Genomic DNA, 27,899 nt, shown 5'->3' with positions numbered 1-27,899 from the left:
AACACTTACATCAAGCACCAGCGACACATTTAATTTTGTCAGATGGTTTATTGAACCATGCAATCCATGTCATATCAGCAACCTGTTACAGCCATACATCTGTCAACACTTTGCAGTATATTAAGGCAGAGAAGAAGAAAAAACAACAACAAAAAACAGGTTATGTACAGTCGACATCTTACGCTTTTCTAGAAGATATGCAGCTGTAAACAACGACCATAACTATGAGACAGTACTGATCCAACCTACAGTATAAATGTGCTGCATGACAAGTAATAAATCTAAACTAATGTTTACTTCATTTTACAGCACTACTGTTATGGTGACAATAATACACCAAGGGGAAAAAAAGCATGAAAACGAATGTACTTTCCTTCCACAGGGACACAAAAAACAAAACAAACAAAAAAACAACAACTATAGAAAAAAAATACTATATACTCTTTGCTGCTGTGCCGTTTTAGCTTCTCTCACTAATATCTACTCACATTTGGTCTAAACTGGCTCATTCCTTAAATGGCCCCACTAAAGATTTACTGTACATTATTTGAATACACCCACTGTGGAATTGATATAAGGCACTTTGATGTAATTAGCAGCTGGACTACAACCCAAGGAGTTCACACGTTTGTGTTCGCGTGCACACACACACACACACACGCGTACACACACACACACGCGTGCACACACACACACACACACACACACACACACACACGCGTGCACACACACACACACACACACGCGTGCACACACACACACACACACACACACACACACACACTTTACTACTTAATAAGGGCTTCATACCTTGGCTATTTTGATGCGCATAGTTACAAACAAACTCTAATAGACACACTAGCTTAGCTGGAACTATCCACCCTATTACTACATGCCTCCATTTTCAGATATAACTAACAGATTAAATGGAGTGTGGTTGCTGTGCACATTCATATATGGACAACATAATCATGCATCAAGACCTGCCTATCTTTGGCCACATGATAATCAAGAAAAACAAGCATAACACATTTGGCAAAAATATAGTGTGAGGACACAAAATGAAGAAAAAAAACAAACAAAAAACAAAAATCAGTGTAAAAGGATTAATAACACCATTTCAGTGTGCAGATATTACTGCAGGAATGAGGAACAGCATTGGTATGACGGTAAATGCACCGCTTGGTAATAAAATATACTAATCCACTAAATAAAGATGAAAAGTAAGAAAACATATTTACAATAAGCCATCATTTTGGTGCATACAGAATGCAACATTCTACAGTAAGGAAAGCATTTGTGCATAGTTTTAATTTGAACAAAGATTGCAGGAATAGATTCTGATATGCAAAATGATGGATTGTTCACAATTTTACTCTAAGTAGATCCTTCACTTATTTAAGAATCAGCTGATTTTAAAGACACAAGGTTCATAGGTTCACATACCCAAAATTCCAAAGGCAATAGTTTTGATTCACCATGCTATGCAGAAAACAATAAACATCACTCAGCAGGTACTGAAGTGAGAGTACATCAGGTGGATATGTTTATAACAAAAAGCCAGATGTTTACATGGTAATTTATTGGTTCTGTTATCATTTTTTTTTTTTCATGCCATAGCTGCTAACCATCTCTCATTCCTACCAAGTGCTCCATGCCTTTTAGTCAAAGATTACATCTTCAAAGTAAAGGTTGCCTTAATTGAGAAAAAAAAAACAAAAACAGTGCATAGTAGTGTGCTACGGAGGCATTCTGTACTAAAATATCAACTTACAAAACTGTTCTGGGGTGAAACTGGCTGTTGGCACGGGGGCAAGATGTGTTGCTTCCACAGCAGAACCGTCTCACACATAGATCCCTTCTGGGTTCAGACCAGAGCTGAGAGGACTGTGAAGGGCCCGGAGATGATTGGGCATTGGGTGGGTTGACACAGGGCGCTTTAACGAGCCAGACAGGGGCACTAAATCTAACAACAAATATAAAAACATCACCAAAATGAGAAACAATAATTATCAAGAGCATTTCAAAATTTTAATAATAAAAGCATTGGACTGTGGCAAGCGGCATCAAAGACTAACATTTAGCTTTTTTTTTTTTTTTAATTGAAAACTTGATTTATGATCAACTAATGCCCCAAAGCTTATGAATAAATGCAAATTTTAATGGTGAGATTTCCAAATGACAACCATTAGTTAAAAACATACACATGCTGATGATGTAATGCAGTGTAATTTTGCTAAACGGGCACCAGGGGGCAGGATTGGGCCATGCAAAGAATCAGCCAGTGCAGTTAATTTTAATGGCCAGGAACTAAAGCCTTTGTTGATTTACACTCTGCACTGAAGGTTACAAGAAGATCATCATCAACCCTCCATTATTACTTTTCATAATGAGAAACTATTACCATGAAGTGCATCTAAGAGATCCAATGGTGTAAACAGTTCAATTCAATTAGCACAAATCCAATGTGGCATACATTATTACACCATCAGTATAACCAAACTATATAACCAGCTTCACTATATGCACAGTAAATGGAATTCATTCAGATGAATGACTTCATTTAAATAAAGCGATTCAATATTCAGTATTAATAAACGGAAATCCAGGTTTTTATTTACTTAAAAATAAATGCTCAGTTTTTAAGGAGGTGTGAATGTGGAGTACCAAAATCATTCCTATGCATGAGAATAAAGGCTTAATTATTATCATATTTATGCCTTTGCATTTATACATTTGGTTCTGAGGTTGTTTTTTTAATGTTTTTACAAAGGCTGAATTGCAAAACTTAAGAGTTATATCCAACTGTGGGTTGGTATCGTAAAGTTTTTAACAACTAGCTGGATGATGGTTCATTTCCTTTGTTGCATTACTTTCTCACTGAGTGCTCTTAATTTATGTGTCAGCTGTCTGACGGTTTCTTGTAGGATGAGATAGCTTTGGTCCAATGACCCACCACAGAAACCTCTGAAGATGTGAAGGAGTCAAGAATAAATAAACGTAGCAAACAACTGATACTAGGTCTCCCTTTATCCAGACTGATGTGAAGATTAAAACTGCCACTGAAGGGGGTAATAAACTAGGTCTGAGCCCTTTACCTACCACAGTTTTCAGCAGGATAATCTCTCTCTCTTTCTCTCACGCAAACATACACTTAAGCTTTTATCCTACATAATAAAGAACTCTCACTCTTGCTCCCTATGAACATACATGGGCATACTGAGCTCCCTAGCAACCTTGCCTTGAGCCTTTGCCTTCCCAGTTTAACGAGTCAGTTGATGGGACAAGGTGAGGGAGAGCCATCGAGATACTTTTTTCTACCTACCAGTAATCTAATTTGAATCCCTAAAACCAAGTCTCGGCCCTCAGCAGTTAGTCTCTACCTGCTGGTCCAAGGTGAATACAATCCCTACAGTTTACAATGAGATTAAGCTCAAAGAAAACAAACACTTAAACACACAGCAGAGTCATTTTCACTCAGCATGCTGTTAAGACACGAGGCAGCAGAATAATGAGCACCTTGATGGAACAGACTGACTGTATTAATGCACAGGCAAACTCAATCTCAGCTTTCTTACTTCATTAAAAGAAAAAAAAAAAAAAAAAAAAGATCACATGTTAAGCATGTGAAAAACCACCAAAGGCACGCTGCAATTTGACATACCATTAGTTCAAAGAAACCACTGTTACAGACTCCACACTTTGGCTAAAAAAAAAGCATCCATATTGCAATACGGAGTTGTAGTTACATATTTTACTCCAAAGAAAACTTCCCAGAAGACCCGAAACAGCTACTTATTCAATGTTTGGAAGAAAATTTCAATACCTATACCGGGGCTGTTGTGGGTACTTCCTTCCTCAGCAGGTTCAGCTGGCAGTACAGTGACCTTGGTGCCAGTCTGCTTGATGAACTGCTGCAGGTTAACCTGCCTCAGCTCCTTGGTCAGCTGCTCCAGGTCATGCTGCATGTCCTTCAATAAAAAAACGCAGCAGTGGGAGAAATTATTTTTCAGAAGACCGCAAAGCATTACCAGCAGCTTCAGACAGCTTCTTTTTCCATGAAAAGTTCAGACAAATGCTCAAAATGTTTGACTAATTAAAAAAAAAAAACAACAACAACAAAAAAAAAAACCATCACATAGAACAACAGCACTTGTTTGTTATCTGTGGTTTGTTATCAGTGTTTCCTATTGATTCTAAATTGAGTGAGTAATACTCAGCACTCCTCTATCACTGTTCCTCACAGCTTAGAGGAACAGTGCTAAAGAAGAGCTTGCTGATAGAGTTGTGTTATAATTACATCATTCTGCAGCAGTGTTTTCATAGAAAGTTTGCACACTGCATTCAAATCAGTCACCTGCAATTTCTTGCTACTCTGTCCAAGCGACCTGTCCACAGCTTTGCAACTGCTCTCCAGCTGGACAGCCTGTCTTTCTTGGGCCTTCAATTCTGATTTGATCCTAAGGACCTGAGCCCGAGCCTCAGCCTCACTGACCCACTGGGTCTCCTGCCGCTCTCTCTGCAGTTTCTCTTCTTCCAGGCCTGCCTCTACACCCTGAAGGTGGAAGAAAAAGAAAGAAACTAAACTACTCAGGAAAAGGAAGGAAGAAAAGATGACTAGAAAGTCTGTAAAACCTTTGAAACAATGATAAAAACGTATTTTCTGCCCACAAATCCAATCTAACAAAAAAAGCTCCCACATACAACACACCTGCACCATTGCCAGTTTCTCCTCAATCTCCAGTTCACAGCTCTGCAGACGCCCACGAAGCTCCTGCAGCCTTTCCTCCAGCTGTCTCTCACTTTCAAGCTCAATTTGTAGTTCAGTGGCCCAAAACTCCTCTTCCTCCATCTCCACGTCATTCTTCCTCAGGTACTTCTCCAACCTCAGGATCTCCTCTATTAACCCTCCACCTACACCTGGGTTCCCAGCGCACCCTTCACCTCGCCCCCCTCGTCCTTCAGCCCAGACTTGAAGTTCAGCTTCATAGGCCTCAAGCTTTTTTTCCAACACGTTGAGAGTTTCTCTCTGCAGACCGACCAGCCTGACAAGATCTTCCATGCGGCAGGCCCAAAGGCTGGGGGACGTGGTCCCGATAGTGGGTCCAGCATGGTGAAGACTTCCTCCATTTCCTAGAAGAAGCCTTCGTTTGGCTTCGGCTTCACCAATCCGGCCTCCGCTCAGTATCTCCCTAAGGCTTCTGGGTGCACCAGTGAATGTAAGAGACTTGCGGCGGGGTTCACGGCGGCGAAGGGAGCGATCATTGGGATGACGAAGCTTTGCAAGCGGAGGGAGGCTTTGTCGATGCAAACCGCGTTCTGGCCCCCTGAGAGGGGGCCCTTCTGAGGGGGGTCTTTCAGTCAGTGAAGGGCCTGTGCGGTGCAGGATCAGCTGGACATCACCAGCATACTGGCCCCAAGTGTTCAGGGAAGCCACGGGGCTTTCATGAGGGGCTAAGTGACGCTCAGTGTCGCGCCATTTTTCTACAAGAGTGTATCTTCCAGTGCGACCTGAAAACAACACAGTATAGCACATTTACATTTACGTGACAACTGCTGCTAGAAAAAAATCTCTAAAACAAAGTCATAGAAATGCAGTTGTGATGTGATCAACATACACCAAACATTAACTAAGAAAACTTGGGTCCTAATATTCAACTGGATGTTGAGACGACAAAGTCTGAAAGATGTGCGTCTAGCATTCAAACTCCAGAGATCCCATTCTGATCAGGTATCTGTGGGAAATGCTGGAAAAACTACCTTATGAACCTAAAGACCTGCCACCAGCAAACCAGTGCCAAGAGTCCCACTTTCACACCATATTCTGGCAGGACAAGAGAGACCTACAAATATTATGCAAGTGGTTTTAATTGATTGGTGTTTACAATCTTTCCAACCTTTAAACCATTAGCACACACAGATTAGAATGATGACCTCATTGGAATGATTTTTCTGGCTGCATTAACAATAACAGTTAACAATTTCACCCAGCTTATTTACATGGTTTCTGAAACACCTTATAGTGGTTTTTATAACTGCAGCAAGAGCATTGAGTCTCACACTATAGAGTACAGTCTGAACATACTGTAAAAATACTGTCTGGAATACAGAACATTCAGCCTAAACAGGATGCGAGCTGCACAGATCTGCATTGTTGGGGTGTTATTAAGCGATTTCAGCTCAATGAGCAATTCTTTCACAGTACATTTCATTCAATGATTATAACAAAGAAACTGCTTTCTGCTGTTTAGGGAAAACGTAGACACAACACTTAGTAGTAGAGTGCAGACAGAAAAGGTTTAAGTACCAGATCAATACTGATGTCTGATCACTTAACATGGCGTTAAAAAGCAAAGGAGGGGGCTCAGAAGTGCTGCTTTCTCAGTTTGGCAGGAGACTGAGGGATGAGTCAGACTTTCCTTCCTCCCCCTCCTCCTACCCTGGGCTTTGTGGAGAGTGATGTCAATACAGTATGCTCAAGTGCCCCTATTCTTGCAGGAACCATATGGAAAGAGAGAGTAGGGTGTTGAGATTTAAGGAAGTACCAATGAAGCCTATGACCCACTACATCTCTGCAGGGACTTAGCATGTAGGCAGGAGAGTCTGTTTTTTCACTTCATTAGGACTTACTTGGCATTTAGGGGATTTAAACCAAGATTAAAGCTTTGTGGGTTGGCTAACGCATAAAAATACACTTGATGAAAGTTAATGTCTGTTCAGTGTTTGTGGTATTAAAAAAATATTTGTAAACTATTCAACCATTGGGCCAACATGTATAAGAAAAAGAATTTATTAATATTAGCCAATTATCAGTGTCTTTTTACAGCAGGTGTAACCTTTCATGTTTTCATGATGACATTTTTGTGCAGAAATCAGTTACTTACTGATGCATGACAATACTAATACATTCACACTACTTGAATCATTTTGAATGAACTTCTTTAGGTGTGCTTATTGTAGCTTTCATAAAATAGGGATTATTTACCTATGGCCTGTGCCAGAGCAATCACCACTTCCTGGCAGGTGGTTGCCTCAGTGACCCCACAGACAACCCTCTGGACTCCATCCACCCATACCTTGAGCTCCATGCTGGGTCAGAAGCAAGGGGGCCGGGTGCTGCGTGCTGGCCCCAACATTACTGAAGGTGGCAATGGCAGGGCAGCGGAAGCCCCTCTGATTAATTCGCTGTGGAGAGAACAAGGGGAAACAGGAAGTCTTTAGTCTGCATGTACTCAAGGCCAAAGGTGTATACTTCCTACTTGTTAACAAGAACCCAGTTGAGAAGGGAAAAATAATAATGTGGAGGTAGAGTGGCGCTATTTTCGCAGTAGGTTAAGGTAAGAAATAATCCAGTGAGAGTGACTCAAAGAGACTGGCATGCCAGGGCCAGCTGGCCATAACGCTGTTGTTTTGTTCTTCTCTATGAATAGGTACATGTCTGTTGGGGGTGCAGGAAGAGAGTGCCAGGAGACATTCCCAAGGCCAGTTCCTGCTTTTGTACAGCTGCGACGAAAGAAAGATTAACTCAGTTAGCAGGGTGGACAGAAACAGAGAAGGAATGTAAATGTAATTTAAAACAAAGGAAAGAAAGAATTACAACACAGGGGAGTAGAGATTCGTTTTGGATGCGTGCTCACGGTTCTGTAAAATGGCCGTGGCATGTATATCGTATTGACAGAATCCCTTATTCTCCACTGTGGAACAATACAGCAAAATACAAGAAAAGATGTATCCTCGTGAAGTTTGTTTAATATTAACATTGACTGATTTATACCAACAGCTATGTGGCTATGCCTATGAAAGCTGGTTACTTACACAAAGATGTAAATAACCAGTGACAAAACACCACACAAGAAACAAGAATCTACATGGAGGCATCTGTCGACATGCACTTCAAGGACAGCAACCGAATGAATGCATACTTTCTCTGCAGACCTGTATCACTCTCCATGAATCTAACCTTCAATGCACCTACACTACTGTGTCAAAAGGTTCTTTTGTTCACCCCCCGCCCCGCCGTTAAACCTCCTGTACGCCCCACATATCCCCTGTCCACAACCACAAAGTCACCATCGCCAATAGTTTTCTAAATATGGTCAAGACGTTGTGCAGTGCTACAAGGTATGGTATGCAAGAATAGAGAAACAGAAGTAGACTTCTTAATAATATTTACTGTTTTAAAAGATGGTCCTCAAAGCCTATCAGAAATTTAAGTTGATATTTTTAAAATGATTGACTGTTTTTAAATTTCTAAAAACAGTCAAAGTGTTGGATTAAAAAAAAAAAAAATTTAAAAAAATCTTTTAATCCTCCAATTTTCATAATACTGACTGAAGAATTTTCTACCTATCTGCAATACAAAAAGCAGAAAAGCAAAAACCCTAGGTAGTTTCATTGCAGTGTGTGTTATGTATGTATGTGCACTAGTGTCATCTAGTTTCAGTGCTATTATCCTTCTTTTAAAACAGAACCTAAATGGCATTACATGCTTGAAGGACGTAGAGGAACATGAATAACGGCCAACACATGCAGACGCTTAGATTTTTCTGCCATCACCCAAAAGACCTTTTTCCAGGGGGGCGTAGAAACAGTAACAGGCACTGATTAGGTCTTGATGCAAAGCAGTCATAGTGGAGCAGCCAGAGGTGATCAGCCATTCTGATTGGAAGAAAAAAAGAAAAAAAAAAAAAAAAAAAAAAAAACTATAGCAACACTTCCAGACTAATGGCATCTGGCTGAAAAGGATTTTAAAAAGACCACTGCATGGAACACTTTGTATTTCACTGGCATTAGAAATATCTGCTGGCTGATTCAGGGCTTCTTCTTTGCAAAAGCTCTATAAGACTCAGAGGGGAATTTACAAATGTCACTCGGTTTAGTCCAGGCTTGCAACATTTGTATTCATTACCATTAACCCAGAAAACCCAACTGATGATACAGGCACAGCGGTGCGAGGCAGAGTGCCATCCTGAGCCCTGCAAGCTCCATTCCTCTGGCCAGTCAAAGCCACAGCCTGGGGAGATGCCCGCCTGCTGATTTGGGCAGCTTGTGTTTTGCCAGAGAAGCATTTCACAAGACAGAGAAACACTCGAATTTCTGCAAATTCTGCTTAAGCCCATTTGAGCCATGATCAGCTGCATAAAAAAAAAACAACAACCCCAAATGACTTTAGTGACCGCTCACATTTGTTTCGGTCTGGTATTGGTTAAGTAGTCTTCTTTGAGTAGTGAGGTGTACGAGCAGAAATGAGCAGCCTGCCTGGCCGGCTGCTGATGACACTTCTCCAGACCTACAGGAGCACACCAAGCTGGCAGGGAAAAGGCTTCTACTGGCTGCTGCTGTAAACAAGCTACCATATGCTCCTGTGGGTGTTTCAGCACAACCAACACATTTCAGTAACATACAGTATACAGAAATACTGTAGGAGTTTCAATGTTAGAGCTTAAATACGGAACTGCGTCTTGGATTTACAGTCTGTCAGCCATCGCGATCTGGCAGGTGTATTGTGCATTTTATCAGTATGCTGAACAAGGAGACATCAAAGCCAGTGTGCTTCACCAAGGAAAAGGCCTGTAAAGCAGCAAAAACAAAACAAAACACAAGACTATGAAATAAAATTGTTCTTATAAAATTCCAGTTCCTGTCTATATTTGCTAACCATTGTTCAACAAGGTGGTAAACAATGCTACTAGCAGAGGTTCAGGCATTCAGGCATTATTGGAATTCGTATTCAGCATCTTTATTAATAAAGATTTATAGCAGAAGCCTTCTGAGATTTAAAACTCCCCCACACTGCTGTTAACTAAATACAATAGCATCCTTCTTACAGACTGGAGCAACAAAAGTCTTCTCTAAACCTTCCAGCCTATTACTTACCAAACTTTAATTCAAATTGCACACCCTGCAGGGAAGCATGTAATTAGTAGCAATTTATACTCTGCTGTAATTGGTAACAGACCTGTTGTGAAATAGATCACTGTGAGCAGCCAGAGACAGATGATGGTTTTATCGTGGAGGCGACTGGGTTGGAACAAACAGGAGTAATCTACTGCTTCCCTTTTAGTCAAGCGCTACAACTACATAAACAAGTATAATCCCTGGCCTTAAATCACTTGTGTGAGGCAAAAGTTTTTAATTAATGTAAGACACGCTGACATCATGGAACAATTGTGGCTAAAAGTTATCCATCTTGCACTGATGACCAGATAAAGAAGTTCCTGTTCACAGATATGCCAGCCTAGAGTGTGTACAATGTCCTGTGCAACTGTAAACATCACAGAGCATGGTAAGGACCAGAGAAAAGCCTTGATCCTGGAGAGTGAAAACTGATAACATACAGGGTATGCATTCCTGGGCTGTGAGAATCCAATAGGCCATGACTAAGAGATAAGAAAGCTATGGGGTCCTTTGCATAGTGATACTGGTGGCTATGGAAAGTACAACAGTAGGTAATGGCACCTAAATAACATGAACCTACAATAATAATAATTACAAGGTCAGAAAAATTGCGTTTGCAAGGCTCAAACTGAGGATTCCCAATTGATGGTTGTTGTCCATTTATTGCACCTATACTAAATCCGCTGAAAACGTAGCAGAAGATAATGGATTGCATTCAACATACTTATTACATGTGAAGCTTTTTAAATGTGTGTGCCTTAAGTAAATGCCCCAAGCCACCAAAGTAACCCCAAAAATAAGGACAAAAATGTTTCCAGCACTTCCTCAGAATTTGTGTTTTCGCTCTGAAGATAGGAGAGTTTGGGATTAAACCCCCATCCAGTTAGGCTACACCCAGCACCCACAGCTCTTGGGATGTCTCCAGTGGCCCCTTGCCCTGGAGCTACTCCTCTCTCTTTTTTTCTGTCTGGTTGATATTAAACTATTAAGCGCTGAAGCAACCTCCCCCATTTGGGAGGTCAGTGCTGGCAGAATCTGGAACATCTGGACAGCACGTTCAGCCAGCAATAATGCCGCCTTTGTTCCCTTGCCATATTCTCTGCTCACTAGCCAGCTTTAAAGAGCCAGAGGGCCAAGCAGCAGGCTCCTGCAGCAGGGCAGCACAGCGGCGGCTCAGCGGGGCAACCAGAGGCCTTTGGCCAATTTCTTTTACATGTTACTGTGGTTTGCAAAGCTGCAGCTGTGAGTCAAACTGTTGCGTATGCGTTTATAGAACTCAAATGGTTTTTACAGGAGCAACTGAAGTGGCAGCCACGAAAAAAAAAATGTGCCAATTATATATATATTTTTCCAGTCTGTAGGTGGTTGTTTTCAGCCTGGTCTTCATGGTTCTTTACAGAATGCAGAAAAGACCACCAAATGACTCGATTCCGCTACAAAACCCAAGTAATGCTCCAAGGCTGCAGAGAATAAGACATTGTGCAAGTGCAACAACTCTACAGGTTGGTTCTGCTGCACTTGGTGTGTGTGTGTCAAAGTGGTTAAAGCACTGGAGCTTTAGACACAATAAACCAAGTGGCTCTATATGCAGATTATTAAATTATTAAACATGCATACATACTTTTGAGACCATACGAGCTTGACATATTTGCAGAAGAAGCTGCAGCTTACCCGATATTGTGGAAAAACCCGGGGCAAGCCAACACAACACGGGCAAACATAGACTTTGAGCACGTCACATGATTGTAACTGACAATATTTCTAAAATTCACATGAAAGAACGCAAGGAGCATTGTGAGCTGAAACACCTCAAAAACAAGCACCTTCTAGCTGCTTGTGTAGCTCGAGCTGTAGTGGGTGTTGAGTGGGAGGAAGCCCGAGAAATGGCGATAGTGGGCTGTAGTGGGTCCTGAGCAGTCTAACTAAATTCTACTACAGAAATGTTTCCGTTATCTCCGCCTTACACGCAACTACAGCGGACTCAGCTGCGGCGCAATCTGCGAATAATCAACGTTGCGTAACGGTCTTACCTTTGCTGGATTAAAGTTAGTCCTTCCTGTCCGGACCGAAGTTTAGAGGGAAAACACAGGTAGAGGAGAGAATTCCGCAAAATTCGTCCTCCTTTTTCAGCATTGCCCAGTAAATCACTACCAACGAACTGCGACAAAGTCACGTTTCGAAAACAGAAAAAAAACAGAGGCTTAGGAAACCCACCGAAAACAGATGAACTGTCGCTTCAATCCGCGGTCCGAAAGTTTGTGTCAGTCCTCTCTAGGCACACAGTCTTTTGCGGTCTCACCAATAAGCTGCGGAAAAAGCCCCTCTCCCCCGTTTCATTACTCCTGCTGGAGTCGCATTGGAACTGGGACGCACCGCAAGGCATTGTGGACTGTTTTAAAGCTGCAATACACTGTGAGGGGGAGGATGACTTCCAGCCAACTTTTACAGATCCGCAGACTTTTTAAAAGAAGAAGAAAGATACCATGCAGGGTTTTCTTACATAAGGAAATACTGGGATAAGGGGGGATGTCGCGTAGGCTGTGACTGAAAATCTGCCCGTGAGAGAGCGAAAAAGCTTTGAACTACAGTTAGACTGCACCAAAAGAGTGAAAATAGACATTTAAACACCATCGTGTTTTACTTCCAGTTCTGTTGAGACACCATAAAGGCAAGCTCACATAAAGAGCTGATAAATCATCATTGTATCATCTAACTGAAAAAAAAGTCAAATTGGTGCTCTGAACACTTTTATTTTCAAACAACATCATTTACACTGTCAAATATTCATATTAGAAATCACGTGAATGAATTTGTAGGCTGCATTCCCTCAGTTTCTTGCAAATACACAGCATGTAGATGCATTCAAACTGATGCAAATGATGAAGATGAGCCTACAGCAGTGAGACCGCGTATAAACGGAGGCTTAGTGCCCTCTTGTGACAAAACAGACTTTCCTCTTAAATTCTTAAGGACAGAGAAGTGGTGCAATCAGTGGTTTAAGTGCTCTTAACCAACACGTCTGGTGAGGTTTACATTACTTCATCAGAGGTTTGGTATAAATGTATACATTTTTATTTTACTGATGTGCATAATCGCTTTTGTAATAACCAATTTGATCTTTGCCAAATTGCTTTCAAAACTAAAGCACAGTGGACTGTGTCAGCAAGTATAATGTCTGATATATATATATAAAGGTCTGTTAGATCATTTTCAACATATATTGTGATCTTTAAAATATATATTTAGTCACTTTATATTCTTGGATTATTGTACACAAGCTTTTTATTCTACATTAGGTGTCTTTTCATTGGATATATCACCAGCTGCACAAGGCAACCCTATGATCAATGGCTAGGTGCTAAAATTCTGATATGGACTTGGGTACTAGGGTACTTTGACTGTAGGACCAACATATACTGATCTAAAAAGTTATGGAACACTTTTTGTTGTTATTATTTTTTTTAATCCAGCCCTAGAAGGATTGATGATTTTGTTCTCAGAAATGAGACACTACATGTGGGGGTCAGCGGTAGTTCAGACCATCTACTAATCAGAAGGTCGCTTGGTTGATTCCCGGCTCTTCTAGTCCATGTGTTGAGATATCCTTGTATCAGTTGGACTGTGTGTGTGTGACTGTTAGACAAGAACTCCTTAGTCATATATAAAAGTGAGGTGTGAACGAGACTTAAGTAAAAAGTGCTTTGAGTGCTCAAATTGAGTAAAATGTGTCATAGCACAGAAGCTTCTTTAATGTGCAGTTAAATACTTGGAGAGTGACACATTGGTTTTTGTAGTTTTGCCCCTGTGTGACACCACTGTAGAATCTAAATCAAACAATCAAGATGTGACTTGAGTACAGATTTTTAGCTTAGCAAAAAAAGAAAAAAGACATTAACTATTGAAGAATTAAAGCGTTTCATTAATATGACAATTGTCCACCAAAATTAAAAAATTTGTATCTTTGTCCAAAAACTTATGGACGTGATTTTACTGATGAACATGTGGCTGGAACATGCCTGTCACTGTGGAAATTACTTTTTGTCCAAAATTTGCTCTCATGTCTGCAAATAACAGTGCCTTTGATATGTGTAGTTCAATGGTGATACTATAGTTAGAGTTTCGTTGGTAGATAGGAGGTTTTTTTTTTTTTTGTTCAATTAACATTTGAACCGTGTATGACTTTGAAAAGAGGGAACTTAAGAGTTCTCTCTTTTAACTACTTCCTTAGTTTTACACACTGTATATTTTTTTGAGATGTAGATACAATGCAGCATTTTCTCTGACACTAATGTAAAATTCCAGGCACAGATTATGATAATTACTGTTATTTGCTCACAGTATAATGAATGATGCGACCTTAATACGTTTGAGCATTTGATTATAGTCTTTTTCAGCTGTAAAGTTACCTCTTACCTGCACCTCTCTGACCTGGCATCTTTTAAAGTAATGAAAAAGTGATTAAAAATTGAAAAAGTGATTCAGATATTCTCAATTTACACATTTGTTTCACAGATGATCTCTAAATCCAGCAGCACATGGAATTGAGAGCTCAATAGTGCCCTCTAGCGTGTCTGTTGTACAATGTGAAAGCAATGCATTGGGTTTTAAAAACAACGTCATATTATTTTACGGTACAAGAACGTATTATGTTTGCTGCATGTTATTTATTTAATGTTATTAGTATAAGGTCCCAGACAGAATCCACTAAAAACAACCTTTCTGGTACAATGGGCAATAATCCTCATGACTAAAAGAGAAAACAAAACAAAACAAGAAACAAACAAAACATGCTATATGCTGTTCTTTCCTTTTATCCTTAAACATAAGTTTGGGTTTTGTGTCCGTCTTTTGTTACGAACGCCTGCACATGCAGTGCGCAGGAGGAACCCTTGTGAACACGTAGGAAAACTGACAAGGGATTGCCAAATCATTTTCCTGCCTGGGAATGACGTCCGTCCTGCACATTCCAGTTATATTTAGAGCCTATAAATAAGCTCGTGGAGTGCCCCCTAGGCTTTGTTGACTGCAGGCAGCAGCAGTCAGAGCACAAGTCCTACAAATTGTGACCTTTGTGGGTATATCAATGAAATCATTAATCATTTCAATCATTAAAGTATTGATATGAACCTCTCACTCTGGTTAAAAAATAATAATTTTAAAAACATACATATGTGAATTAAAAAAGACAGGTAACATCTCCACTACTAGTAGAATAATCAGTGCTTATATAAATCTAGTCATAAATGAAAACTGTGTAAAAGAGCCGCAATGCGCACACAAATGACAAAGTACAGTGTATTACAACTCATATTGCGACACATACACACATCGAGAGATAAATGCCCCAGACCGGTTGAAATCCTGCTATGGTTTATGGGTAAAAGTACGCCTGGTATCCGCCCATATACGCGTAAAGCAGGCCAGACGGAGCAGCTAGGCCGGGGCGCTGGATCAAATGGAAAGTTCAATCGATTAATTTGCTCACTTTTTCGCATGTTCTCTCTTGCTTGTGAACCGACGACAGATCAACTTAAATGCGGGGGTTTTGGTGAGAAATAGGAAATGCAGAGATCGTGTGAAACGAGAGGAATATCAGCTTGACTCGGTCGCTACTTCGGACGCGGAACTCCACTCAGTAAAAGGTAAAACAAATGGAGGAGATTATTACATGTTGGGCCCCCTTTCCTTTTTTTTTTGTAGTGCTTGTCGAAACATTGTTTTCACTAATGTAGTTAGTCGGTCACCGTGCCCGCTATCTAAACACTAAACAACACCGCTATAGTGGTATTATTCATTTTCGGTTTTTTGAACTTAACTACGCCCAATTGTTAACCTACCGTCTGGCCCTGCAACGCAGACCTGTGAGCTAGCTTACCAATGGCGGCTTCAAAATCTGGCACCCTTCCCCTTTGAATGAATGATAACGAGTGTGTCGGGGTAGGCGGTGCAGCCAGTGCTCCTTTTAATGAATTACATTTTTATAATACGTTAAGTTAGCTGATGTGGTCTCATGGTGAGTTTACTTTCGAGGCTGTTGGCGAGCTCCAATGCTAAGCTTGCTAGCAGCACAGCAGCCCGGTGCTCAGACGGTTTCACACAGCCTTTATGGTAACCCTGTAGTCGCAAAGCGGTGAATTTAAATCAAAATCCCTGTTGACTTTTAAGTATGCTACTGATGCTTCTACCTGTTGAAGCATGATAGGTGGTCTTTCATTGAAAAGCTAAATCACGTAGCCGGCTAACCGTTCCAAACTAGCATAACGATATGTTTGCTAATAAATATCGACAAGTCTTCTTGTGAAATAGGTGATATTTTTTTTTTCTCCCGCAGTGATATTCAGTTCAGTGGGGTTTTTTTTCTTCTTCTTCCTCTATTGGGAATGTCCTTGATTTCAGGAATGTCAACATAAAGTTGGATGCACTGCATGCCATTAATGGGTTCAGTTTAAGGCAAGCTACAGCCACGAGTGGCACACTCCTATCTTAAGGAAATAAGGTTTCCATCGACCTTCCACAGCTTCAAAACTTTGCCACAGTTTGAAGCAGATATCATTCACTGTATTAAAAAATTAAAAAAAAGAATCTCAATCCTTAAAACGCAAATTATATTTTCTTACTGGAGTACAAGAGCTAAATTCCTTATTTTTAAATTGTTGTTTGTTGCTTGACAGCTTGCTGTATTCATTCATTTTCCACTTTCACTGACTAGTATGCTGCAAAGTGACAGCATAGACATAGAGACGTGAAAGCCATGTGGCACACTCAGAGGAATCTCCATTGACACTGGAATTGGTCTTGTCTGTTCAGGTTAAAGATGAGGTTGTTTCTTTACAGATGGCATCCTCATCAATGACATGTGTAAATCACTTAGTGTGTAGATGAAATAATGGGGGACAATTTTATAAAGAAAAGTGTTGTGAGCACAAACTAGTTTATTAGTAGTTGGGCAAATGCATAGCATTCTAGACATAGCAATAATATTTAGTGGCACTCCTCCCTGACTGCAGGCTCAGCTGAGCTTTCTGTGCTGTAGCCTCTGAAAAGACCAGCAACTACTATTGATGTGTTCCGCTCCACACAGCAGACAGACAGCAGAGACCCTCCCAGTTGCCTGTCAATTTTGGAGCCTTAATGTAATGTCATGGATTTCTGCCTGGGGTTGGCGTCTGTTGTGGAGCTGTCACTCAGAAAACACTACTGAATTTAGACATTTAATTATATATACGCATAATCTCATCTTTATGCATTTTATTTCACGTTTGATGTTTCTGACAATTTTCAGAGACAGCAATTTCAATTGATTATTTAAAGAATATTTGATAATATAGCAGCTTTTTGTGAATCCATTTGGGTTTTTTCTGTTTATACCCTCCATTTGCATACAAACACATGCAGATTAACCATCTATTGTGTTTGTGGCAAGCTTCTTCTACAAGCCTCTTGGTTAATACTAAAATGGGCATTTTCTCTGTGAAAAGCAAACTAAACTTGGTGTGAAATCTAATTTCCCAGTGATTCAGGTGTGTTATTAAACGAATAGCTGAGGGCGAGTTGAGTTACTCACTGGAAGTGGTGTTCATATATTAATATCTTCTCATTCTGCCAGTCCTGAGTGTGCAGATTTCCAGTAAACAAACGGGTTGTTGTACAGAAATGACAATGTTTGAATGCGATTAGATTGTAAAATTGTTTTAAGTGGAAAATGCACGAGGCATTGATTGTGCACCAGATAAACTAATACTTTCCATTTGACTTTCACTGAAGATAATCATATAATGAGGTTGTATTTTTGTTTTTTTTTAACTTGCAGGTGAATCATGACAGAATATAAACTGGTTGTGGTGGGAGCTGGTGGCGTTGGCAAAAGCGCACTTACCATTCAGCTCATCCAGAATCACTTCGTGGATGAATATGACCCCACCATTGAGGTAAAGGAAAAATATAGAATGTTTCTGTTCCTGTGTCTTTGTGTATGTGTCGACATATGAAAGGGGGCAGCACAAGTTGTAAGTCCTGTTTTTATATATATATATGTGTATATATTCACAAAAATGAGTTGCAACAGGTTTTACTGGTTTAAGCTTTAAAGAGAGACTCCAAACAGGTTTTCTAGAACTTTCAATGGATGTCTTCCTGCCCGAGCTCTCAAAAGGCCAGTGATCAAACTAAGTCCCATCATGATTTCAATCAATTATTGATTTGTTGCTGGAGGTTAGACCATTGATATAGATTAAATAGAAGATGGCATCCAAAGGTATGGCTGTTCACTGGAGCAAAGAGTAATTATTTGTGTTAGATGGGATTGAGTGTAGTTATCAGTGTAATAAAAAGCTGGAGTACGTCGACACGGTAGAAATGAGCTCATTGTAATATGAGGTCTGCTGAAAAATGAAGTGCCCTACTGGTGTAGTGAACAGAAGATGCCCTGTGGTATCTTTTATTGAAATCATCTCATAACTTTAAGTATCGTAATTATTAGATTAAAAATGCGATATCATCGGTAAATCACACTCAGCAGACACATTTAGAGTAACTTAAAATCTATTTAAAAATTATTAAATAAGCTATCATCTCATTGTATTACATCTCTTAAAACCACTAAATTCCAGGATTCTCATGTGTTTTGCTTCCAGGACTCTTACAGAAAGCAGGTAGTCATTGACGGAGAGACATGTCTACTGGACATCCTGGACACAGCAGGTCAGGAGGAGTACAGCGCCATGAGGGATCAATACATGAGGACAGGGGAGGGTTTCCTCTGTGTCTTTGCCATCAACAATACCAAGTCCTTTGAAGACATTCACCACTATAGGTGAGCTAGGGGAGAAATTGCCTCATGTCTTTGTAACCAGTATGTAGTAGTTTACTTAAAACTAAGAAATAACATGCTGTATTTTGAAGTCACTAAAGTGTATATATAAAAATGTATATTTTTTATATATATGGGGTGCAATGATACGCAAAATTCACGGTTTGGTTCGATACTTTGGTGTCACGGTTCGATATTTTTTCGATACAAAAAATGTTCATGCCTTTTTAATTTTTAATTTATTAAAATTATAAATGTATATTTTAACTCAAAAGTACAGTTTTTAAATTTAATGTTGCTGAAACAACAAAATAAAAAAAATCTATCTGATCGAGAAATCACTCATCTTTGGAAAAGAGAGTTTATTACAGAGAAATGGCTCTTTCCAAAATAAAAGCTATACTATAGCCTTCTTCTGGGGTATATTCTCAGCAGCATATTAAACATATCAGGTCCCCATAAGGAGAATCATGTACTAAAGGCTGTCTAAATGACTCGGCTAAAGTTTGTAGCATGCGTGCTTGTTGTTTTTGCCTGCTTCCACTTGTCTTTGCACTAGGATGATGTCGGTGTAAATGTGCAGTCATATTCGTTGTTCCCACTAGTGCTGTCAGCGTTAATCTTGTTAAAATGACATTAACACCATAACGCGTCAAATCTCCGTTAACAAGTTACCGCGGATCGCTCCGTGCGTGGGGCTGGACGGCGTCAACACGTAAACGGCTAACTGCGCTAACGCACTAGTTCCCACAAATTGAGCATTGCGTGGCACATCCGACATTAGGGGTGGGGGAAACAAATCGATACTGTGTAGTATCGTGATATTTTGTTTACTTATTTTAATTTAAGACATGTTTTTTTTTTTTAAATTAAGTTTAAAACTTTTTTTATTTAATGTAAAATTATATTTTGTTTTAATTTACTTTCAAATTCTTCAGTTGCTGAATGGGGTGCATAGTTTTCACAAATTGCATAGTTCAGAATAGCTATAATTGTACCAGATGGTTGCATTCAGTTAAGTTGGACTAGACTGTAATACAAACCGTTCAGTTTGTCAACAATAAAACTGACTGAAATGAGAGAAAGACTGAGTGCGAGACTTTGATATTAGATAAAATGAATATTGATAAAGTTTACCTTTATGTACAGAATCTAACTATTGCAAAATATTTTAAAAAATTGCAATAATATCGTATCGTGGGATGTATGGTGATTCCCACCTCTATCCGACATACTGTTTTACTTTTGTCCATGACGCGCTTACCATCAGGGTCATGCTTCACATGAAAACCAAGATGGTTCCAAACGCCAGATCTGAATGAGGGTGGGGGAGGTTCAATTTCAGGTAGCATTGAGGCAGTTGCCATGTTGCAAGGAGCTTAGCTTCTGTCTTGCTAGCTTGCGCTGCGCTCAGTGGATCTGCACTCGACAGTGCAGCCTAGGCGGGGTAGTCGAACACAGATCCACTGAGCGCTCAACACAGACAGCATCGTCAGAAGAAGAGTTGATAAAATAAATGTTTTATTGTTCAATACATATGCGTACCGAACCGAAAGCACTGTATCGAACGGTTCAATATCGATACCAGTATCATTGCTATTTATTTATTTAGTTTCATTTATTTTTTTACTGTAGCAACCCCCCCGCCCCCAACTTACTGATATACTAAAATATTGTTTATATATGGGATCTTCTATTAAAATGTACAAAAACACTGTAGGAATTACAACTACAGCAGAATATGTGTATCAGTGTTCTGTAAGGGGCTGAGCTTAAGTCATTAATGTTCTTGTTTCTGAAAACTACAGCAACACTTGCAGTTTATAGAAAGTCATTCTGTACACTACAAGTGTTTTGTGTGTTCAGTGTGGTTTGTTTGTACAGTGTTTTCTAACATCGTATTACGTAACCAATGGAGTACTACACAAGTAAAATGAAACTAAAACTGCAATTCTGTTCTGGCTGTGAATGTGTAGAGAACAGATTAAGCGGGTGAAGGACTCTGAGGACGTCCCCATGGTGCTGGTGGGGAACAAGTGTGACCTCCCGTCCCGGACAGTGGACACAAAGCAGGCTCAGGACTTAGCACGTAGCTACGGCATTCCCTTTATTGAGACCTCAGCCAAAACCAGACAGGTGAGAATCCCAACAACAGACTGAGTGTTGTCCTCAAGACTCAAAGTGGCTCATTTGTCAACTCTGTCACTAAACTGTTGTGGGATTGAACTGGAGGTATGGAGAGCATGTTAAATGGTGTGGAGGTGCATGTGGTCTCAGGGTTATTGGTCGTTTTGTCATTTCCATAAATGTTCCTTTCGTATCAAATTGTTTTTTCAGAAAAGGTAAGCTAATGGTAATTTTGGTAACACAGCTGGATGATTTTGGGAAATGGATCACAAGAATGTGATTGTATCATGAGGGATTATTGATTTGTGTTGCTATCTCTGTTGGTCCCTTTTTTTTTTTTTTTTTTTTTTTTTTTTTCTTTTTTTTTTCTTAAATGATTATCTTGCTTGAAATTGTCTCAGGTAACACGCTGTGCATCATTAAATCTTTTTTGGTTAATTTAAATTTAATGGGTGACAATGTAATCATTGCATGCTGCTTTGTCACGGATATGTGAATTAAATCATTATTAGCCCACCTGCAAAGGATCCTGCTTTATAAATAATCAGCAAATCGGTGTCAGGGACTCTGCATGAAAGGGCAAAGTGTCGGAAATTAATCAGAGGGTTAATGATTCTGCTTACTGGTTGCTGTGTCTGGGGTTTTGGAAGATTTTGCTGTGATATCAGTGGTGTGTGTGTTGTGGGCATGGCTTTAGGTAGCAGACTGGCTATTGGAGTGATCTGTAAGTGCATTTTAGTGTTCTCTGATCTGGGGTGAATCATAGTTCCTTTTGGTGCAGGGAAGTTCAGTGTCCACACAGTGCTGCTTCTATTAGAACCGGAACTATTACATTTATTTGAAGCCACTCATGGCTACTCTTAAATAATTTAATCTTCTCTGGAAATGCACGATGGGCACAATATACAATTTTTAAATGATACCAAACAAATACTGTTACCACTCGCCCACTGCAAGCTTGGAAGGTGTCTGTTTTTAAAACGTCATACAGTTTTGGAACTTGCACACGTTACATGAATAACGAAGGAGGTTTTGGACACACCAACACAGTCCTCGCTCACGACTTACCCTGCTTGCCGCATTTGTCATCTTGAAAAATAAAGTTCTAGAGAAGCATTTAAGCTTGTTCTGCTGGAAGTAATGGTAACTCCATTTCAGATTCCCAAATGCATCTGCTAAAAATGAGATTTTCACTGAATCATCTAAAATTGGCTGTGGTGCAGAGGCCAGAGGGGATAATTGGCTAAATTAAAATCTGGTGGCTTGAGCTTTGCTGCTTTTTTTTTTTTTTTTTTTTTTTTTTTTTTTTTTTTTTTTTAAATATGCAATTTAAAAAAAAAAAAAAAAGCAAATATATTCGTATTGTGACATTTTTATTATGACTGTAAAGTTTAACTGCGTCTTACATAGTTGTAAAGGTATCATATTCATAACAATCTGTCCACAAGCAGATATAAAACCACAAGCTAAAGCAAAGAGAGCCGCCTTGTCTTAGTCCTCACTACAGTAGATGTCTCAGGGATCTTATTTACCATCACAGAACACTTGCATACATGTACTCAGAAGGTGAAAATAAGAGCAGCCACACTGGTAATCAAAATTCTGAACCACTCCTGCACCATATTACACCTCTCCACTGTCTGTTTACAGTTGTGGTCAGAAGTTTACACAAACTCAACAAATTCTGCCAAGAAGGGTGGTCAGCAATCCAGCCAGAACTATGCCAGAAGCGTGTTGATGGCTGGTGTCTGGTTGAGGTGCAACTCAAGAAGGGACATTTAGCCAAATATTAGTGGGGGCGTGTCTTTGTATTTGAGCCTGTGTGGATTAGAGAAAACTAAAATGAACTCAAAGCTCAAGCTTAAAGATGTATGCTGTACAATCAATTGAAAGAAAAAAATAATGGCCCAAAATTATCAGGACATTCATGCCCATGATAAGTGAATTAAAACTTCTGACTACAACTGTATACATATACTCAATGCGTTGCACTTGTTTTGGACTGATGTAGCTGAATACACTGCTTCTGTCAGTTTCAATGTGGATGGAAAAGTAAGGAGACTACAGTGCATCATTGCTTAATAGTAGTCAGGTCAGGCAACATACTGAATCAAAGTATTTGTTTTCTGAATGACTTAATATTTATTTCCTCTCCTTAAAAACACTCAAATTATATTTTTAAAGATATGGAGGGGGGGGGGGAAATCAACATTTATATTCATCCATATCCCAAGATTTTGAAATAAAGTGTTATGCAGAGGATTAGGCAGGGCAAACTTTGCAAGTAGACCTGCACCGCCAGTTTGCTTTACTCCTTCGTATTTGTAGTTTGTAACAAATGCATCCAAATAGTATGTCCTCCCCCCTCCTCCTGTGTATTCCTCAACATTGAGGAAAGTTGTGTTTCATACTGCAGAGAGTGGAAGATGCCTTTTACACTCTGGTACGGGAGATCAGGCTGTACCGGGTCAATAAGATCAGCAAGGAAGAAAAGACTCCGCGCTGTGTCAAGCTTAAAAAGTGTGTTGTGATGTGAAGGGGTAAGTGTATGCAGCCGCACACCCACCAGCTCTGCGTGTGTGTTGTTAGTGGGAATTGTGGTGAAGGAAATGGAAGAAGACACTCAGTGAGGAGCTGGTGCTTCACATGTTCTCAAAGCTAACCTGCTGGTTTCTATTGGGGCTGTGGTGTGAGTCTAACATGAGGCTGAGGCAGCTGATGATTCCTGTCCTTTCAGTGTTTCTGTGTATCATGGTTGATTTTATTGAGTTTGTTTTCACACTGGATTGGTTTACTGAGCCTAAAGAACTTTGATCTATGCAAGCTAGTCTACTTTCACACTGGTGGACATTTGCATTATGCCTTCCTCATATAGGGGTGGGGATTTTTTTTTCTCCCCTTATTTCCATTATGAATGATGACTGTGCTTATTGAGAGATGTCAGAAAAATTGAACGCTGTAAGTAGAAAAAGCACGACTGAAGTAACAGTCTGCATAGAGTGAGAAATGTTACAAAAAAACCCAAACAAGTGCCTACCTTATTGCTCAACTCGAGCATAAAAACTAACACAGCACCAGGTTTGGGTTTGTTTTCCGACTGTAAAGCTGGGAGTCTGTTTTCTGTCCTGTTTTAATCCAAACACGACTACTGAAATACATTTTCCTATAATGAAAGAAACCTTCTTTCTGCACTTTGGCAGCCAGACCTTTTCCTTTTAGTCAACCTGGAAAGGGGTCTGCACTTGTGTTCACACAGTCAGATTTCCAGGCTAACCGTTCCTAGATTCAGACTACCAGTGTGAAAGTGTCCTAATGGGCTGAAATCAGCATGAACAATGGGGTTTTTGGGCTGGTTTAGCCATCATGTGTGATTAGAGGATGTTACTGCAAACATTGGACTGAATCATTTGCTGGAATGTGTTTCTGCGAAGGATGCGCTTTGAGAAAATGGCAGAGATGTGTCGTCAACAAATTGTGTGCGTGTGGTTTTAAGGCAATTTTTCCTGCTGATATAAATCCCTTCTTCTTTACTCTGTTTTGTTTTCCTGCTGTCTTTGTCAAAACCTTAAATTGGCCTCAGGCTCTTTACTCTACTGCTCCTTACAGATTATTGTCACATTTACACACCGTTCAAAATGTTCATCACACATTTACGTCAGTGTGCCATTAAAACGACACTTGCTGCATTTCCATGGAGCCTGTTACTCACCAATAATCTGAATAGGATCTTTGTGAGAGAATAAAAGCCTAATTTAAATACCTCTGTCAGAATAAATTGGTGTATTTATATAAAAACAAAACAAAGTTTTATTACCCCTTTAACTCTTTTCTTTCTTTCTTTTTTTTTTTTTTTTTTTTTTTTTTTAAAAGGGCTAATTTAAATTTGTTTATTCATTGCTTGTGAGAGCACTTTTCCCAGCGGTGCATCTTTTCCACTGGAACTATATTTTATGAATACTTCAGGTACATACATTTTAAATCCTGTACTGGTGCCAGACTGTGCTGATGACATTGAGAAATGAAGCCCATGTAACTGCAGCCACTGTCTTTGATGTCAGTGGAAGCACCACTGACTTTTATTCTGAAACACATTTTATTCAGCATGTCCTAAATGGTTCGAATCGGATTGATCCCCCGAATTGTGTCTCATTTACAGAATGTACACTTAATCAGAAAACGGTGTATTTAAAATGGACAGACTTTTTATTTGGAGATTTTGATTCACTTTTAGTAGACAAGTTTACACAGTGCAGTCATGAACAAAGCTTCTTAACTCTAACGGTGCACACTCTCTGCTTGTTTTCCAGGGCGTCGACGATGCCTTTTACACGTTAGTGCGAGAAATCCGGAAGCATAAGGAGAAGATGAGCAAGGAGGGCAAAAAGAAGAAAAAGAAGTCCAAGACAAAGTGTACAATTATGTGAATAATGATTCCCTTTTAAGACAAAAAAATGCAACTATGTTGAACAGTTCAAGTAATACATTTTGTACATTACACTAAATTATTAGCCTATTTCTCCATACCCACACAATACTAAACCTGAACTGAATTTTCTGCCTTTTCTTTTTTTTTTTCTCTTCTTATTTGCTTCTTTGGACACCAATAAGCTTCATTTTCAGTTTAGTGCCAGTTGCCCACAATATGGGTTCAAGAGCCTGATGAATTTAGGATTGTTATTTTTTTTAAATGATAATGCTGATTTGGAGCATTTTACAGAGCTGGGAGCCAATTGCATTGCAAATTATGTTTAACAAATTATTCATTAAACCGTGAGTTAATTTTCTCTTTGCTTGAAAGGTCATGTTCTCTAATGACCTTTTTAAAAGTATGGGATGCCAAAGAATGAATTTTCATCCCGCTCACGTAGACAATATGGATATGAAGAAAGGACCAACAGTCAGCCAGATGAGATCCAATCCCAGCCCCCGTGTTTTGTCCCCGTCTCTAACGACCTCTAGGTATGACTTAGCTATGCCACTGATAAGTATGCATGCAAACTCCTACTCATCTCTGAATGTTTTAACACCTTCATTAGTTATTAATTAATTTGTCTTTTCTTAGTACTGTGTGTTCTTGCCATGAGGTGAGAGAGATTTTTTTTTTTTTTCCTTTTTGCATGAATTATGTCCTAGAAGACATGGGTAAACTGCCTCTGGTCGATGGATTAAACGAAGCCAGCGATAAAGAACTCTGACTCGGTTGGACATAGTCTAGTTTTTCAGGTTTTTTTGAAAGTAGTTTTTTGCTTTTGTGAGAAATAAATCTGCCTTTTTTTTTTTCTTTTTTTTTTTTAAAGCAGAAATTCTAAGCAAGATATATATTTGAACCCATTTTTGTCTTAATAAGATGGGACTAGCAGCCACATTATGAGGGTCATTTTGTGTTGCCTTTTTTGACTTCGGTTAAAAGTTTCCTGCTTTTCTTTAGGCTAAGATTTGACTGTAGGATTGTTTTGATTCATCCTGACAAATAATCATTTCATCAATATATGCTCAAAAACAGCTGTTAACAGCTGTCCTCCTCCTTGTGGACTTCGTATTTGACCGTAATGTTTAGGTTCACTGCATAATTTAAGGTTTGTCCAGCAGCAGAACATAAGAGGCCACGGAGGTGTCTTGCGCACTAACTTCTTTGCTTGTGAGCAGCTAGAAAGCAGAACGAATCCTTTACGCAGCTGTCAAGAATATTTGTCTTGGTGTGGAGTCACAGAGGTTGTTCAAAATGTTGTCCAAATAAATTTTCAGATTTTGTTTAGCTTTTCGAAGAGGGTTTTGTTTTTTTCTTTCTTCCCTTCTCTCTCCTACTCCTTGGATTCTTTTGCTTGAGTGTTGAAATTGTTTGTTGGCTTGCCTTTCAACAAAAATGATTGTCCAGCAAAATAATTTTTCTTCTCTTTTTTTTTTTTTTTCTCTCATAAAATGTGTTTAGCGTGGCGATGCAACTGGAACGGATGTTTGTAAATGAGGCAATAATTGCCATAAAATTGGTTCTTAGATTAAATCGTCTGACTTTATTACAAAAATAATAAAAAGTCCAGTTTCCTTCTGGGGTCAACCCCAATTTCACCATTTTCCATTGTATTTACAAACTGCTCATCTGGGTTTTTTAAATTTGCCTTTTATCTTTGCATTAGGTGCTACATATAGATGTTGGAAGAGCCGAAACATCATTTATTTTTCCCCCGTGTACTCTAGAGATACACAAAATGCTCTTCTAGGGGAGCGTTGTTATTCCCACAAAAAGTGATGTTTTGCTTTCAGGATTAATGGATTTTGACCCAGTTTATTATTACCTCTTTTGCTTTCTTTTTTTCTTTTTCTTTCATGAAGTAGATGATAACTGTTGATGCAATTTTTAATTATGGAACCCTCCTGTCCACAATACTGTTTCACAAGTAGTTTTACTGTAATGTTTGAAATATTCCTCTTCCTTTTAATGGGTGCCAACAGCTGATTTCTGAAATGTATCATTTATACCTGGATCGTATTTTAACAACCTTTGTATAGTTGTGATAATGAGAGGTGCATATTTTGTAAATTGTGCTTCATTTCATTTGTGTCTACATGAATGTTGCTTTAATGGAGTTTCGCTCCGCTCTCTGTATGTGAACAGCGAGTGTGACTGGGGTCCAGGTTTAGGGAAGTGAATGAATGACCACTTTACATCATACCTGTGGTGGGCAATGTAGAGTGGTGATCTAATCTCAAATGAGTCTATTTTGCCATAAATCTCACCACTCCTATTTAATGTGTAATAAAGAACAAAGTAAAGAGGAACCCAACTATTTTTTTTTTTTTTCTGTTTCCTTCATAATGTTTTTCCTCCTCTTCAATTTGAATGATCTGATTAGTTTTTTTTCCATCACAGCACAACGAACGGCTGGAGAATAGGAGAATGTAACTGCAGTATTGACACAAATTTGCAGTGATTAAAAATAGGATCTCATTTTGTTCTTCTGATATTTGAAGACTTCGCCAGTCTTCCCAGTAGATGGCACTGTTCACTCAGTTTGAAAAGTATTACAGATGACAAGGAGCAGCTCTGAAGGCGCATTTCTCCATCTGC

General features: G+C 39.4%; 2 protein-coding genes across 5 annotated transcripts; one reads left to right on the top strand and one right to left on the bottom strand.

The window, feature by feature from the left end:
• Positions 1 to 28: 28 nt before the first annotated feature.
• rassf8a (Ras association domain family member 8a) lies at positions 29 to 12,270 on the bottom strand. Of its 2 annotated transcripts, none has more exons than XM_085281814.1 (6): positions 12,112 to 12,270; positions 6,986 to 7,185; positions 4,712 to 5,511; positions 4,358 to 4,555; positions 3,827 to 3,971; positions 29 to 1,966 (listed from the first exon to the last, which is right to left on the bottom strand). In XM_085281814.1, the coding sequence occupies exons 2-6, from the start codon at positions 7,086 to 7,088 to the stop codon at positions 1,845 to 1,847; spliced, it is 1,368 nt and encodes a 455-aa protein (XP_085137940.1). In that variant the 5' UTR covers positions 7,089 to 7,185; positions 12,112 to 12,270; the 3' UTR covers positions 29 to 1,844. The 2 variants fall into 2 exon arrangements, with proteins under 2 accessions (XP_085137940.1, XP_085137939.1); XM_085281813.1 differs by having other exon boundaries at positions 11,928 to 12,269.
• A 3,010-nt stretch (positions 12,271 to 15,280) lies between these two features.
• On the top strand, positions 15,281 to 27,615 carry kras (v-Ki-ras2 Kirsten rat sarcoma viral oncogene homolog). Of its 3 annotated transcripts, none has more exons than XM_085281819.1 (6): positions 15,281 to 15,539; positions 17,708 to 17,825; positions 18,531 to 18,709; positions 20,683 to 20,842; positions 23,250 to 23,365; positions 25,140 to 27,615. In XM_085281819.1, the coding sequence occupies exons 2-6, from the start codon at positions 17,715 to 17,717 to the stop codon at positions 25,255 to 25,257; spliced, it is 684 nt and encodes a 227-aa protein (XP_085137945.1). In that variant the 5' UTR covers positions 15,281 to 15,539; positions 17,708 to 17,714; the 3' UTR covers positions 25,258 to 27,615. The 3 variants fall into 3 exon arrangements, with proteins under 3 accessions (XP_085137945.1, XP_085137943.1, XP_085137944.1); XM_085281817.1 differs by having other exon boundaries at positions 15,284 to 15,539; positions 23,250 to 23,373; positions 25,141 to 27,615; XM_085281818.1 differs by lacking the exon at positions 23,250 to 23,365 and having other exon boundaries at positions 15,286 to 15,539; positions 25,141 to 27,615.
• The last annotated feature ends 284 nt before the right edge of the window (positions 27,616 to 27,899 follow it).

Source organism: Mchenga conophoros, linkage group LG7 (assembly GCF_057382185.1).
Source record: "Mchenga conophoros isolate Kocher_MC1m ecotype Shallow Benthic linkage group LG7, M_conophoros_male_GT1.1, whole genome shotgun sequence".
Lineage (NCBI taxonomy): Eukaryota > Metazoa > Chordata > Actinopteri > Cichliformes > Cichlidae > Mchenga > Mchenga conophoros.
Note: the sequence above shows the minus strand (reverse complement) of the source record. Positions and strands in the feature narration are given on the sequence as shown.

Excerpts from the sequence above, each read along its gene's own strand:
- rassf8a (XM_085281814.1), bottom strand. The coding sequence starts at position 7,088 with ATGGAGCTCAAGGTATGGGTGGATGGAGTCCAGAGGGTTGTCTGTGGG. Across the intron at positions 5,512-6,985 it reads TGCTCTGGCACAGGCCATAG|GTCGCACTGGAAGATACACT; the intron begins GTAAATAATCCC and ends TGTTGTTTTCAG. Across the intron at positions 3,972-4,357 it reads AGAGTAGCAAGAAATTGCAG|GACATGCAGCATGACCTGGA; the intron begins GTGACTGATTTG and ends TTTTTATTGAAG.
- kras (XM_085281819.1), top strand. The coding sequence starts at position 17,715 with ATGACAGAATATAAACTGGTTGTGGTGGGAGCTGGTGGCGTTGGCAAA. Across the intron at positions 17,826-18,530 it reads AATATGACCCCACCATTGAG|GACTCTTACAGAAAGCAGGT; the intron begins GTAAAGGAAAAA and ends TTTTGCTTCCAG. Across the intron at positions 20,843-23,249 it reads CCTCAGCCAAAACCAGACAG|AGAGTGGAAGATGCCTTTTA; the intron begins GTGAGAATCCCA and ends TTCATACTGCAG.